General features: G+C 37.2%; 2 protein-coding genes across 2 annotated transcripts in view; both read left to right on the plus strand.

The window, feature by feature from the left end:
• Positions 1 to 15,225, plus strand: part of LOC134840025 (motile sperm domain-containing protein 1-like) — a 484,177-nt gene that overhangs the window by 73,969 nt on the left and 394,983 nt on the right. The window lies entirely within an intron of this gene.
• LOC134839643 (uncharacterized UDP-glucosyltransferase YojK-like) lies at positions 11,252 to 13,970 on the plus strand. Its single transcript, XM_063855260.1, has 2 exons — positions 11,252 to 11,523; positions 12,440 to 13,970. Exons 1-2 carry the CDS (start codon positions 11,477 to 11,479, stop codon positions 13,917 to 13,919), a joined length of 1,527 nt encoding a protein of 508 aa, XP_063711330.1. The 5' UTR covers positions 11,252 to 11,476; the 3' UTR covers positions 13,920 to 13,970.

Below are 15,225 nucleotides of genomic sequence, written 5' to 3' on the forward strand. Positions count from 1 at the left end.
AATAAGACCCAGAATACAATACAAAGAACGGGAAAAATCCGCTGAGGCCCTGTGACCGGGAACTGGCAGCAGCAAAGAGGAGGGCTCGGTAGAATCCCTTAGCGCAGGGACTGGCAAAGGCAAAGAAGCGCTTCAGCCGAGCATCGGAAATCGCATGTTAGCGACAGAAACGAAAAACAAAAACATGAGGTTTATTAAACATAAAGTAGCGAGTAGACCTAAGCACACACAGACATTAAAAACTGGCGCTGCACTTAGGAAGAGCCGGTTAGCCGAAAAAAATGTCTTGACTCGTACGGCTGATCTTTCTAAGGGGTACCAAATCCGTCTACAAAGGCAGATTTTAAAGGAAAAGTCAAGGAGGATTTGCAACGAAATCCAAATGATCTTGGAAAACTACCAAAAGCGCGAGGAGACCCTAGGGCTCACTGACTTGTGACAACGATTGAGATTCAGGATCGGAATTCGATCCGATGTTGTTTCCATGCGACTTAGAGGCTCCAAGTGGCCAGGGAACTAGCGGGCAGGACAATTCTCAACGAAACAAACGAGAGAATTGAGCTCGGGGGGCCAGTGAAAAGTGAGAGAGCGGGAGACGGAACACTTTTCACAGGTAGAAGAGGGAACGGACCACTCATGGAAACCTGCAGAAACCGACGGCGGGACACATTGAGGGGGAGAATTTAGGGTTCTCGGAGAAAAAGGCGGGAAGGTGAAGAAAACAAAAATTGGTCTCATTTTGAAAAGGAGGTGGCGAAACTGGCAGAGGTCATTATCGACTATATCGTACAGGTGGTGAAGATGGTAGATGAGAATGAGAGAGTGAACAAATTAGAGAAAAAGCGCATATGCAATTTTATCACTGAAACTGTTTAAAGCTTTTAGGGTGAAGAAAAATTTAAAGTTGTTTATAGACTTCTCAATTATCGTTTCAAAATTTTAAGTGGAAGGGATTGTTAGGTATGTACAATTAGTGTATTTAATTTTTAGTTGACATCCTTTGCCTTTGGTTCTTTAAGGACATCCTTATCCTCTTTCACGTCTCAGTTGCAGTTGACCTTGCTGAAACATTCATTGTTTTGCTTATATGGAATTTGATACAATTGGGTTTTACTTTTAGCTTTCAATTAACATATCGGAAGAAACGGTTTTGTCACACCAGGCAAAGAAACAACGAGCTGTGTCCAAACAGGGTGTTTAGAGGGTTTTAGGGTTTTAGGTCAGATCTGAAAATCAAATTGGTAAACAAACTTTCTGGTACACTGAAAACAATCTTTCAATTTTTAAATATTCTGGTATTCATTAGTACTTCAAGTTATCTTCAGCGTATCATTTTTGAGTACTTCAAAATAAGTTTTAATTTAGAGGGTGAGCGTCGAAAAAGCGGGTTTGTTGGAGGACGAAGAAGAAAAAGGAGACAAGACATTCATTCTGAAAGGTCAACCATTCTCACAATCTTCGCTTGAGAACACAAGAAACCTGCTGGAAGTCATGCTTGCTCTGTTCGCCAATCTAAGGTCATGACATCGCGAGTAGAAGTTTTACTAAAAGTAATCACAAAAAATTATTTCAAAGTGAAGAGATTATACACAAACAAAATTACACATGAAGATTTTTTTTTATACAAAAAACATCACTTGAGAGCACCATTAAGCAAAATTTAGCCTGTTTTGCAGACGTCTCAGATTTACTAGACGGGCTAGTTTTTTATGCGGACAGATCTTGTAATTGAATCAATCAAATTTCAGCAAATTCATGAAGACAATTTAGAAGAAGTTTTGTAACTCTGAGTCAGTACAAAATTGACCTTGATTTATCGGTGCATTGCTCAAAATTAAAATCATTTCTTTTTCGTGTACTGGAAATGGATTGAGTGGTTTCTTAAGCAGATAAATGAAAAAGATTGAAGCTGTTTACCTAGGATTGAAAAATTATTGTTTTGATTGTCTAGATTTAGAAAAAAAAACATTTTTTTCTTGTTTTTTCGTACCGTTACGAAAATATGGAGCAGCCTTTTAAATTGTAAGGATGGACTCGAATCGAACCATCAACCTCTCGGTTGAAAGTCTGAAGTACCAGCAACTTTGGTATACTTAGAACACCAAATTAGCGGTGTCCAAATTCTGCTTACAGGAGCATCGGCTTTGTGGCGTGCACAAACCTGCACATGATAGTGAATGTGTTGGACAAAGGGTGTATTTGGTTCACTAGTGCTCCGAAGAAAGACGTCGAGTTCTGTGCCATTATGGTAGAAAATGACAATTCTCTCAGGGCTTATAAGGTAAATAATTTTCAGGCTCTGATCCGTTTTTATTTGAACATCAGCAGTTGTTTAGGCGTTCCGGATTGAGCTTTTGAATATTTTACAGATAATTGTTTCAAGACATTTTTGCAATAAAAATCTAATTATTATAATATATCTCAAAACAATGAATTTTTTCAGAAACGTATAAAAAAAGTTATGTTCTTGACACAATTGTATTTCAATGAACCGGTTCTTAGACAGATCATCATTTTTAGAAACTATTTTGTCGCAAATTATACCGTTTGCAGAGCGAATCTAACTTTTTAAAATTGAGTTGAACTGATTTTCGCTTTCGAAGAACAACTAGAAAATTCTGGAAAAAAATTATATCAGTTTGTAACAATTTGAATTGATCATCATCGGCGAGTTAGTTAAGTAAATGTCAGCTAATTCTTCGCAATATTGGTACTGAATATATTCTTCCCGCTATAAATGACTCTTTCCGCATATAGTTTTTCCGTACCAAAAGTAGAGTATGTTTGGTGAAAGCGAGAGAGTTGAGATACGCAACTAAAAAAAGAAATCGAAATGTTCAAAACCGTTTCCGAGAATCTTAATAACCTAAAAGCACCGCTTTTCATAGACTCGGTTGTTCAAGGTGACATATTGCCAACAGTTTGGCATTTACTAGTAGTATTTGGGTCGGATCTAAATATTTGGAAAATTATGTCGATTTTTTTTTCTAGGTTGAACAAATAATTGAGTTTACGAGCGGTCCCAGAAAAGTATAAAGACCCTAACAAATTTTTTGAGATGGTATCCAACGGATTTGCTTGTGAAAAACGCTAGAAATGGTTCGATGAGTAGTACTGAGTTGAAATGTAAAATTAATGAATGGTTAGTAGGGAACATTGAAATGCAAGATTTGAATACTTCTCCATTGGAGATTAAGATAAGCTGGACAATTAGGACCTAAACTGGGACTCTGATACATAAACTCGAGGTGAATTAATGAATGGTTATTAAACAATTGTATCGAAGTTTTATGGCTTTTTGAGTTTACTAGAGTTTTGTCACCAATTGTTTTCTCGGGTAAACTCCTCCATCTGTGTCAGTATTTGACTCTCTGAAATTGACTCAATGTCAATATCACTCTATTCCTCCTGATTTGGCTTCAAAGGAATCAAAAGTTCATCCAAATCGGGAACAGAATGAGAAGACTTGATAGCTTGATTACCCAACGGAATAAGTTTTGAGATTCCTCGTTTGATTCTGCGGTCTCGGCAACTGTCTGTTGGGGAATCCCGCTTGATGAATCAGAGATCGTCTCGATTGTCTCTGCTACTAGGGTAGTTGGTCGTTGGTTATGGAAGAACAAAACTCTAGCTGACTTGACTCGATCAGTACTGAGTTCGTGGTTGATCCATGAGGTTCTGCTGAATCTAAAAGATTTATATATTGATTACCACAAGACTTTTGGGGACCGACGTTCCTACGTGGACGTGAAGTGTTTAAGTAGGTAACTGGATTGTCACTATCCACTTCGTAGACCGGAAAGTATATTTCTTTTTCTCTTGACAAGCTATTGTGGTTGTCGTAGCCGGTACTTGAGTTGCATCCGGTAGAGATTCTACTGTTTTTGGACGCGGTCTGTGGTCTGAGGCTGGCATAATAGTGGTAGGTGTGCTTCTTGATGGGCTGGTGTCAGTATGATGGGAAACGGGCTTTCGGGAGTTGTGTCCTCTATTTTCGTTATATCTTCTTCACCTAGGCCTAACAACTCTAATTTATTATTATGGGCTGGGTTTTTGTCAAATGATTGATTTACCTCTCCCTGAGGTCTATTTTCTTCCTTGTTGCTAATTTAGTGCTCTCTACCAAGAGCTCTACATGGAAAACCGCCACTAGTCCACTCCCATTCACTGAAATCATTTTAATAAAATGGTACGTATAAATATTCAGCTTCCCCTAAGTAACCTGTAGGCGAGGCTTGATTCGTTCTTTTCGGTTGACTCGGGTTGTCTGTTTTGAACCTCGTTTCTTTTCCGCTTGAAGAAATCCGGTTGCTTTTATTGTAGTTTGGGTTGTTGATGATTACGAGGGTATCAAGGCTGCTTCGGCTTGGGTCCTTGGTCCAGATTTCCTCCTTTGAAGTGGGTAACCGACTGCCAGAAATTATTGATTAAAACAGGGTAAGGTAATGTTTCCTTAATTGTCCGAACTTTCTGTCCATCGAGTTTTAACCAGGCGATGTCCGATTTTCTTAAAATTTGAAAGTTCGCTAGTTTGATGCTTGGTTCAGACAAAATATTACTTTTGTCTCCAATTTCGCGGTTCAATGGTTTTCTTTTTTATTGTCTGAAACTTTCGGAAGAGTTTACTTTTCTTCGAAGGATCTGTCAAGGTGTGTCTCGAGTTTTTGGGTACGACATTTTTTGTTGGGGAGGATCCTTTTTTCCGAAGGATCTCGGTTTTTGTTCTCAATCAGCTAGTCTATATAGCCGTCCTCTTTTCTGTCATCTGCCCCCCAATCCTTTACTTGTGCGTCTGATAAGATGGATTTCCCTGACCTAAACAGTGTTTTGGGATGTTATCAACCAGTGTTTTCCACTGTTTTTTTCGGATTTTTGTTGTAGTGTTTCCCAAATGGAGTGCACTTTATCGTGATTGAATCGTGCTTTTTAGCTTCCAAATAATTTTTGATAATGCATCAATAACAGGTAATTTAGGAATTTCTGATTATATTGAATGTAATTTTGTCCTAACCATTTTAACCATTTAAACTAGTAATAACTATGTATTTATAGGCCAAGGTAGTGTGTTTCGATTTGTGATTTTTTACTTTGAAGAAAACGTAAACGCCTGAGGGATTTGGATTAACCACAATTTGATTGTTTACATTTCTACTGTTTACAATATTTATATCCATTAGCTTTTACTTTTAATTTCTGGGTTAATCAAAAAAAGAAATAAGAAAAGTGATCTGAAAAAACAATTTTAGTTAAATGTGTGTGCGAGAAATCCGGAGAATACATATAAAAGAGCAAAATTCAGAGCGCAGATGATTTAAATTACGAACTTCAAGGCGGAGCTAATAATTTGTAGTAAATTTTAATTAATTTATTACGTGATATTGCGTCATTGGAAACTTCCAAATTATGGCCAATTAAATTGTTGCTGTTTACAAAGTGAGAATTCAAATCCGGGGGTTTGAAATTACAATTCTCATGTTTTTTTACAGTTGCTGCAACCAACTCTTCGTCGAAATGAGAATTTGGGGTTAGTTTTCCGCTTGGAATTCTCGAAACACGGTCGGTAAAAACCATGTCATTTTCTACTAAATGTTTCACTATAAAATTGAATGGTAGTAGGCCGCCTACCCGACGTGTTATTCTGCTATGATATGTTTTTCCCCCAATTACTGGATAAGGCTGATAACAAGGCTCTATGTTCGGCGATGAGTTCAAAATCCGACCCATTTTAATAGTTTTTACAGTGTTCGACTGCCCACCCTACTCCTAAGAGTTCTATTTTGTTCTTCAAATGTTTTCCGTCATGTGTGTTTAAAATTTTACTAGCGAAGGCGACCATGTTCCAATCACTCCCGGGCATATGTTCTAAGGAAGCTCCTAGTCCGCTATGGGAGGCTACTGTCTTCACTCTTGATATCATTTTGATATCGAAGTGTGTGTTTTTGTTAGCTTCACGATTTGATATCGAATTGTGTGTTTTTTGTTAGCTTCACGATTTCATTTTTGATATTCTCAAATGCTATAGAATGTGTTTTTTTCCCAACTGAAAATTTGTTTTTTGTTTAAAAGCGGTCGTAATGGGTTTCCTAGAGTAGCAAAGTTGGGTACAAACTTAATAAATTGGTTCATAGAACCGAAAAAAGATCTTAACTTTTTATGATTTTGGGGTATCGGTAATCTTTTAATAGCTAGTATTTTATCCTCCTACAGAGATATTCCGGAGTTTGTGAATTTAAGACCCAGCCATTCGATTTTTTCGTTGAAGAATTGGCGTTTAAACCAATCAATTGCCAAATTTCGGTTGTCAAGACTAACCAAAATTTGGTTGATTTTGTCTTTGTGTTCTTCAAGATATATGTTCCAGTAATGTTTCCTCCGACTGTGCCCAACGCTTTATTTAAATCTTTGCGTTTTTTAAATGGAATGTTTTTTTTCGAATATATTTTGTTGATTGAAACTTCTCCTTCAAAAACTTTAGCAATTTTTGCGTCTACTTAATCTACTAGTTCGATTATTTTTGGCACTTGTTATTTTTCTTTGTATATTTGCTCATTTATAAGTTTTGAGTCGAGTGCTATTTCGATTGTTTTGTCCTTTTTGCAGGTTATCACAAAAGGACTTTTGAAATGGTCTTCATCACAGTTTTCTCATTTCTCAATTATTCTTTCGGATATCAGTCTTTGTATTACTGTTTTCACAGCCGGAAGTAAGATCAATGGAACTCTTCTCGCCTTTAGCTGTATCGGTCTTAAGGGGCTGTGAAAATGTGTTATCATTGATTTGTTATTCATTTTAGCGATTATTTTGAATAGTGTTTTGTATTTATGTCCCATACTGTTTACATCTTGGTCTACTTTTTCTACATTATTTACAAGGAAGTTTGACTACTCCTTCTGGTTATCGTTTCTGATTTCAGAAGAGGAAAAACCATGTGTGTGACTTCTACGCCCATCTTTGGGAGATTGTCGTTTCCTAGGATATTCCGTTCGTTCTCCTCCGTTATAAAAGAGATGCTTGTTTTTGTGCCCATCCATTGGATTTTATCGGAAGTATTATTTTTCTAATTATTTTTATCGGGTCTTCTGTGAAGCTGCAGTATAGATCTTTCGTTGCTTGTTCTTCTGCAAAAAATTTTAAAGAAAGGATCTCTTAGTTTCACTTCATGGTTGACATTTTTCTTTAGAAAACTAACCGGGCTAGCCGAGCCGACTTGAATAAACATTTGTAAAAGGATCGCTTTTCCTAAGCCAATGTTCAACAACTTCTTCAGTTCTTTTCTGTCGGAATTGAAAATCGTTTACATTCAAAACTGAGTAGTCGTCATTGTCGCTTAACCCAGCTTCTGTCAATTCGTTGGCTACATCGCAAAGTTCTTTTTGATTTTTTACAGATACACAGGTTGCTGAAATTGAGAATGTGCATCATTATTTACAGAATGAAGTTTATCGATAACTTTCATGTTTTTCTTTCGGATTTGTAACTCTTTGCAAAATGGACTTCAAAATTACAAGCTGTACAATGTGCGTCTACTGCTGAAATATTTCATAAACAAGTTTTCAGTTTCTATGTGTAGAACTGGTTCTCTTTTGGCATTTGCATTCCTTTGGAAATTTGAGTGTGTTGCTGGGTTTTCGTAGCGTTAGGCATTTTGAGATGTTTAGCTATGCCTTTCTCGTCTACTAGTGCCAAGGTCAATGCGTCTTGTGGAGTGAATGTCTCAGTTAACAGTTTCCTTTGGATATCGTAATTTCTCATGTTATTGATAAATATGTACCGAATCCTTTCTTTTTCTCCGCTGAAGATATCAAATTTTTGACAGTTTCTGCTAGAACACCCCAGATTTTTTATATACTCTCACGGTCTTCTTGTACTCCGTTTAACATTTTTTGACGCTCAAAAGTGATGTTCGGTTTTCTGATGAAAGCGAGGGTCAAGTATTTCCAAAACTCTTGGAAGTTAATCCGTAGGATTTTCACTTTGGTGAATTTTGGGGCAAAAATTCGTTTTACCTGCTTTCCCAAGGCTGGAATTAACATGGATCTAATTTTCTTATCCGCTTCTCTTGTCTCAACCCGTCATACGTTTCTTAAATTCTGACTTGATTGATGTCCCTTCTTCGTCTTCGTATCTTTGTTTTTCTTCGAGGTTTCTGGCTAGTCTTGCTGCCTTGTCTTGTCCGTTTTCTGAGTCTGGGGTTTCTTCGAAGGTAGCTGGAGTTGCTATTCTCCGATCCGAAGGATTGATAAGGTTATCAATATCTACGTTTTCCTTGGCTATCAGTGCCAATTGAAACATGTCACTCCCCTCGTCTCATGGAATAGGGGGGTCGATCGTGTGATTTTGCCACGGTGCAAGTATTCCCCTCATGCCATATTCCTAAGATGACTGCGCCATATTTAAATGTTTAAATAGTATACCCCCTAAAAACGCTAACTAAAATAACTAAGTTAAAAAAATACGTATGAAAAACTGTTTAAAAGTTTTCAAGCTCTCTCTAAAATTCGAACAATGAAGCGTACACAGCTTCACTCCGAAACCGTGTACGCTTTTCACAGACATGGTTCAAGATCAAGGTCAGATATAACTCAACAATAATTAATTAATTTCATTGGCAATCAGAACAGCCGCCAAAGCCGCCTTTAGAAAAAATTTTAGGGACATTCGGCCAGAAATGGATTTCTTAAAAAATACCCAAAGGGGGTCACTTTGGGTCGTTGGGGGTCGAATCACTGAGGAAGAAAAGCGTCAGCCCATACGCCCCCACCTAAATCTGCCCCTGAGTAGTAAATCATGAATACTATATTGAGCTAGTGTGTGTTACATATGTCAGAAAGAGATTTTTGAGACTCGGTCGTCGTCCAAAAGTTGTTTCACTTGAATTTGATAAGAAAATTTTACAGCTTTTTTAAAGGTACCCTCGGAGTGCATAGACAACATCAACGCCAACATCCTCGACTGCGTTCTGCCGGAGAGTAGCGACTGGACGGTGAAGGAGGGGGAGGGGACAGCAGAGTACCTGTGGAAGTTCGAGGAGCGACTCTGGGTGTCACACAGCTGCAAAGACTGGACAGTAGAGGACACTATGCTGGAAAAGGGAAGATAAAAAGGACGCACAGGGGCCATACAAAAATTCATAGAAAAAAACCACAAGAAATTATGGTGTTATAAAAATTGATTAAAAAATAAGGCGTTAAAAAGTAGAAAAGACCCTCTGGGTTATCGAAATCTTTTTTTTTCTTCAAAAAAGTCATGAATTAGAAAGAAAATGTTGTGAAAATTAAATGACCAAGAAAAAGCAGTTTATTATGAACATAAGGTTATGAGCAGTGTTACATATGTTCGAAAGAAAATTTTGAGAGTCAATAGCGTTAAAATTAATTCATCTAATTATGACATGAAACAAGTGCCGCTTCCTTAATTGAGTCAAAATTTAAAAAAGCCATCAACTCAACCCAGTCACAATTAAGAAACGCCATGAAATACCCGAATTGTGCATTAACATTGATCAGACTTTTTGTACCATTGAAGAAAACTTTTTCTCTTTTTATTTGATTCCATGGATTTGAGAAAAGATGGACTGATTTGCAAAAAAAGTTCCACACACTTGACTGAAATTAAATCTTTGAAAAAGTATGGCTTCTGAAAAATATCCTTTATTTAGGGACACGCTGTTCTTTGTGCTGTTCTGCACAGTATGATAGAGGAGAACTACCACCCAGTCATCGCACTGAATTTACCGCCCAGTGGCACTGCCGAACCCAATGAGACAAAGGACAAGGGATCGAACCCCGTCAGAGCCATTTGCACTTTCTTTTTCGCCAAAGACGAGCCGCATTATAACTCAAAAATATATCCAGAAAAAGACCCAAACGATGACTTGTCTGCTTTTACTTCAAATATAAATACGAGTTTGTTAAGTTAATGCTGTTGAAATATTTGTTGAAAAATGATACCAAATAAACCAAATTGAGCAGGTAAAACCATGACAACCAAACAACCAAAAATTTTGTTTTGACCACAAACTTTGGATAGAAAATTTGTGTTTTAAATAAATAGCAGATTAGGTCGAGTGATATGTTAAACCCCCCCCCCCCCCCGAAAAGTTTCCCAGTGTCGAGAAAAAACCGTTTGAGATTTAGATTTTGAGTAGTTAAAAGCGAAAAGTAAACAAGACTGCTCGTATCAGGGCGAAGCCCTGAATGTTCCGACTGCCTATTAAGGTTTATGGAGCAGTAATAACATTAAAAAATTAAAAGTAATAAAACAAAATGAAATTTTTTTTTAAATTTTAAATTTTTTTAAAATAAAAATCATCCCCCCACACGCCATATAAAGTACAAAAGGATAAATTTCGCTACTTGTAACAAATCAACTATGGCAAATAAGCTTCGTTAAACCAATTTGGAACGATTTCTAATGCGGATTAACTCTCCGCTTACGCGTTAATAGCGCGAAATATATCGCGCGTTAATTGTCCCAAATTGACCAAAATGGCAATCTTTAAACCCCCATAACTTTACGAAAAAAGATCACAAGTGAAATATCTTTTCAAATTTGAGCTCAGGACAACAATACCTTTCGAATGATATGAAAAAATTCCGTCAAAAATGGCTAGTTAAAAAGTCGAAATTTGTCTGAAGAAAAAAAAAACCCACCCCGAGCACAAATATTCCGTTACTTTCGTATCGAAAGTCGGAACAAATATTTGTGTAGGATAAAAGCTTGTAGTTCAAAAATAGTTGGAAACAATTCAAAACAGGGGAGCTCGGTTTTGAGGTGAACTGATTTGTTTTAATCATTACTGCACATTACGTGATGATATTTGGGCTAAAATTTATCTGGCACGTTTTTCCAGGTTCCGACTTCAGGATTTTTCTTGTTTATGTTCCGACCATTGACAGAGGGGAGGAATTTTGTATTCGGATGTTATCCTTGTATAGTTTATGAGAATTTTAAAAACTGTTTCAACTGCTAGCAAGTGGCAATTTTTCTTTCATATTCGGTCGTAAAGGGAGTACAATGATTCAAATTTCTGAATTCCAGTGTTGAATAGCTCCCAATTTTCATATCGATGTGACGTCTGTATACATCATTCAGCAGTATAAGTGAGCCATTGTTGATTGAAAAAAGAGCTAAAAATAGTGAATATTGAATTTATAATATTGAATTTTATAGTATTGAATTAGCATTTTTGTTTTGAGGATTTGCCAGTCCTGTTGTTTATTTTTATCCTGTCTTTCCTCTGAATCATTGCTGTAACGACTTTAAGCAACTCTTTGGCTATGCGCAGTCACTGCTCATTTATCTTGTTATTGTAGTTATTTTTTTACAGTAACATCAGCAGAGCTGATGGTCGTTTTTTATTCATTTGTGCTTCAATTAAGTTTTAATACTAACAATTCTAACGTTCTGCTGTAACATCTAGACTAGACGCATTCATTCTAATTTGTTCACGCTTAGATTATTTTATTTTCACAACATGAAACCAAATTTATCAACGATCGTCTTTTCGTTACTTTTTTGGGGGTAAAATGCTCAATGGATCGAACATCGGATAATGATTCCACAGTAACGATGACTTAGAAAACAAGATGACTTAAATTATTGCTTTTAAAATTTCAAACATCGATACTCTATCGAAATTTACTGCGTAGCTAAAATCAGAAGAAAAAAATTTCACAATTGTGGGTTTCTAATTTACTCAGTTATCAGAATCAAAGCTTATATAGTCAAAAACATGAGCGAATTTGAGGAACGTGTGGTTCCCCGGGGATTCGAACCTCTGACCGCTTTCCGTTTTGCCTCTTGTGCCAAGCATGACTAAATTTGAAGTGCACATAAGACTGGCAAAGGTATGGCAAAAGTATTTTGGAAACTTATTGCGGCCGACCTCTAAAAAGGTAGTTAAGTTTCCGAAAAAAACTTTCAAATTCTACACCTCCCCTGAAAATCCAAGGCCCCTCCCCTGGTCGAAAAAAAGTTAAATCTGCAGCTAAAAACTCTAGCGTACACGTGCAACCATACAAGTAGCCATTATATGGAACCACAATGCTATAATGCTTTAATTTCTGTAGGACCATGCAGGGGCGGATCTAGGATTTTCTCGAAGGGGGGGGGGGGGCGGATTTTCAAAAACATTTCGAAAATTTTGTTGTCTTTTTTTTTAAGTCGACCGAATTGATTTTTTGAGCTCTCCCTAAGCAGCTTTAGTCCCTGTTTTGGCAAAATTTTCTGCGCCGCTTGCCGACCCCTTTGGGTCGGCAAGGGGTCTAATACCTGAGAGAAGAGCGTCCCCCCCTCCGCCCCCCCCCTAAATCCGCTCCTGGGTCCATGCCTTATTTAGAACCATACACGGGCTTTGAATTAATTGGGATAATTTTTTTCTTCACTTTTCTTGATACTTGACTCGGTTGAATAGACGTTCGATCCATTGAACTTGTAGATTCATTATCGCATCATGGCACGTGCCTGAAGTATCGTCGACCATTCATGTCTTATTCGTCATGCCCTGTTGGGGGGCTCATTTCGGAGTCATGGCCAACCAACTATTCGCTATTTGTCGCATTCATAAATGCACAATCTTAGAAATTTCCAAGTTATGTGAAAAAAAGTTGAAACCATTTCGGGAAATAGTTCATTTCGACGTCCTAAAACGACATGGTTTAGGTCAGGAAGTCTCGTACGTCAAACACATTGAGTTTCTTCGACAGTTTTGTCCCATCACTTTAGCGAGAAATGAGTTTTGTTACGAAGTTTTATCTGAAATATTATCAGATAGCAAGAACAAATTTGACCTTATGATGGTCGATCATATATATCCCGGTGCTATGGTAGCTGCTGAAAAATTTGACCTTCCAGTTATTGTACAGACCGTCGCAATGTCCGGAGGCGTCGAGCACATTCAAGACAAAATACCTATTAGTTTTCTCGACACTCTCAAGTTCAAATACTTTTACACTCCATGTTGGAACTGGATCGACGAAAAACGCCAGGAGCTACGGCTTCCGGAGCTTGATTGGCAAGGACGCTTTACATACCAGGAATACCCGATTCGGTTTCCAATGTTGCTGATAACTTCGCCCAGTTTTTTCCCGGAGCCCCACCCAAGCGCAGAGTATATCTACATAGGGGGGATTCGGGATGAGTCCTTGACTGAAAAATTGGGATCCAAAATTAGCTCCTGGATCGAGACAGATGAAAGAGATATCATCTACGTGTCTCTAGGAACTATTTCAGCTCTAACAAAAGAAGATTTTGCTGACTTCCGAGAAAAAGTTTTGAAACAAAATCAGTTTAGAGTGATTTGGTCTCTAAGTATTGGTTTGCAAAACGTGGCTAAAGAAATGAAAGTCTTCCAAGAAGAAAACGAAGTTCTCTATCTCAGTGACTATTTGCCCCAGTACGCTCTTTTAGGTCGTTCAAAGGTCAAATATTTCGTCACTCATTGTGGAATAGGCTCTTTAACAGATCTGATTGAAAAGAAGGTCATTCCGATTTGCATTCCACAATTTGGCGACCAATTTGTCAACACGCACTTGATTGAAAAAATGTCATTGGGTGGATCCATCGACGCATTTGATTGGTCAGAAATTGTGCAATCAGTGCTTACAATTGAGAAAAACAGAAGCGTATTTTCTGAAAATTTAGCCAAGGTATCGAATGAGTTTTCAGTTTTGGAAAGTGAAGAAAAACTTGTTCAGTTCATGGAACGAATTGCCACGAGGAAAAACATAACAATTCAGTTAGATCTTAAGTTTGAATCAAATAGTCCGAGATTTCATTTCATGATGAATATTTCGTACTACTCGATTTTGATTGCAGCAGCTGTTCTTGTTGTTTGGTTTGTTCACATGCTGATGAAATCACTCAGGAACTTGGGCGACACGAAAGCTAACGAAATTGATAAGAAAAAGCATAAATAATTTACTGAGTGTAATTTTTGCAGAACTAACCAAATTATTCAAATGATAAGATAACTTACATATTTTTATTCTTTTATTAAATAAATTCATTGAGTTTTTACAATTTCAATTCTTTTTTTTTACACAATTTAGACCCTGTTAATGTTCTTGAAGTGGTCTGCTCACAGTTAAACAAACAGGTTCTGAATTGCTTAAATTACGGAATCACCTGTTTGTCTCTTTTCAGATAGATATGTTATGTGACGTCACGAACACATAATGACATTCACAAATGAGGTCTACATATACAAGTAGTATTCCACCTTCTGGTGCTTTAACCCCAGAACAAACTTGTTCAGTTCACCACATCAGATACTTTATAAATCGATATTACAGTGCCGAAGTACAACAGTGCCGAAAATGAAAACTTTATTCAACAGTGCCGAAAAGGAAAATTTTGTTGGGGCAGTACAACAGTGCCGAAGTAAAACAGAGCCAAAAATGAAAACTTTGTACAACAGTGCCGAGAATGAAAACTTTGTACAACAGTGCCGAAAATGAAAACTTTGTACAACAGTATCGAAAATGAAAACTTTGTACAACAGTGCCGAAAATGAAAACTTTGTACAACAGTGCCGAAAATGAAAACTTTGTACAACACATGCCGAAAATGAAAACTTTGTAAAAACAGTGCCGAAAATGAAAACTTTGTACAAGAGTGCCGAAAATGAAAACTTTGTACAACAGTGCCGAAAATGAAAACTTTGTACAACAGTGCCGAAAATGAAAACTTTGTACAACAGTGCCGAAAATGAAAACTTTGTACAACAGTATCGAAAATGAAAACTTTGTACAACAGTGCCGAAAATGAAAACTTTGTACAACAGTGCCGAAAATGAAAACTTTGTACAACACATGCCGAAAATGAAAACTTTGTAAAATCAGTGCCGAAAATGAAAACTTTGTACAAGAGTGCCGAAAACGAAAACTTTGTACAACAGTGCCGAAAATGAAAACTTTGTACAACAGTGCCGAAAATGAAAACTTTGTACAACAGTGCCGAAAATGAAAATTTTGTACAACAGTGCCGAAAATGAAAACTCTGTACAACAGTGCCGAAAATGAAAACTTTGTACAACAATGCCGAAAATGAAAACTTTGTACAACAGTGCCGAAAATGAAAACTTTGTGCAACAGTGCCGAAAATGAAAACTTTGTACAACAGTGCCGAAAATGAAAACTTTGTACAACAGTGCCGAAAATAAAAACTTTGTACAAGAGTGCCGAAAATGAAAACTTTGTACAAGAGTGCCGAAAATGAAAACTT

The sequence above is a fragment of the Symsagittifera roscoffensis genome, chromosome 2, assembly GCF_963678635.1.
Source record: "Symsagittifera roscoffensis chromosome 2, txSymRosc1.1, whole genome shotgun sequence".
Classification (NCBI taxonomy): domain Eukaryota; kingdom Metazoa; phylum Xenacoelomorpha; order Acoela; family Convolutidae; genus Symsagittifera; species Symsagittifera roscoffensis.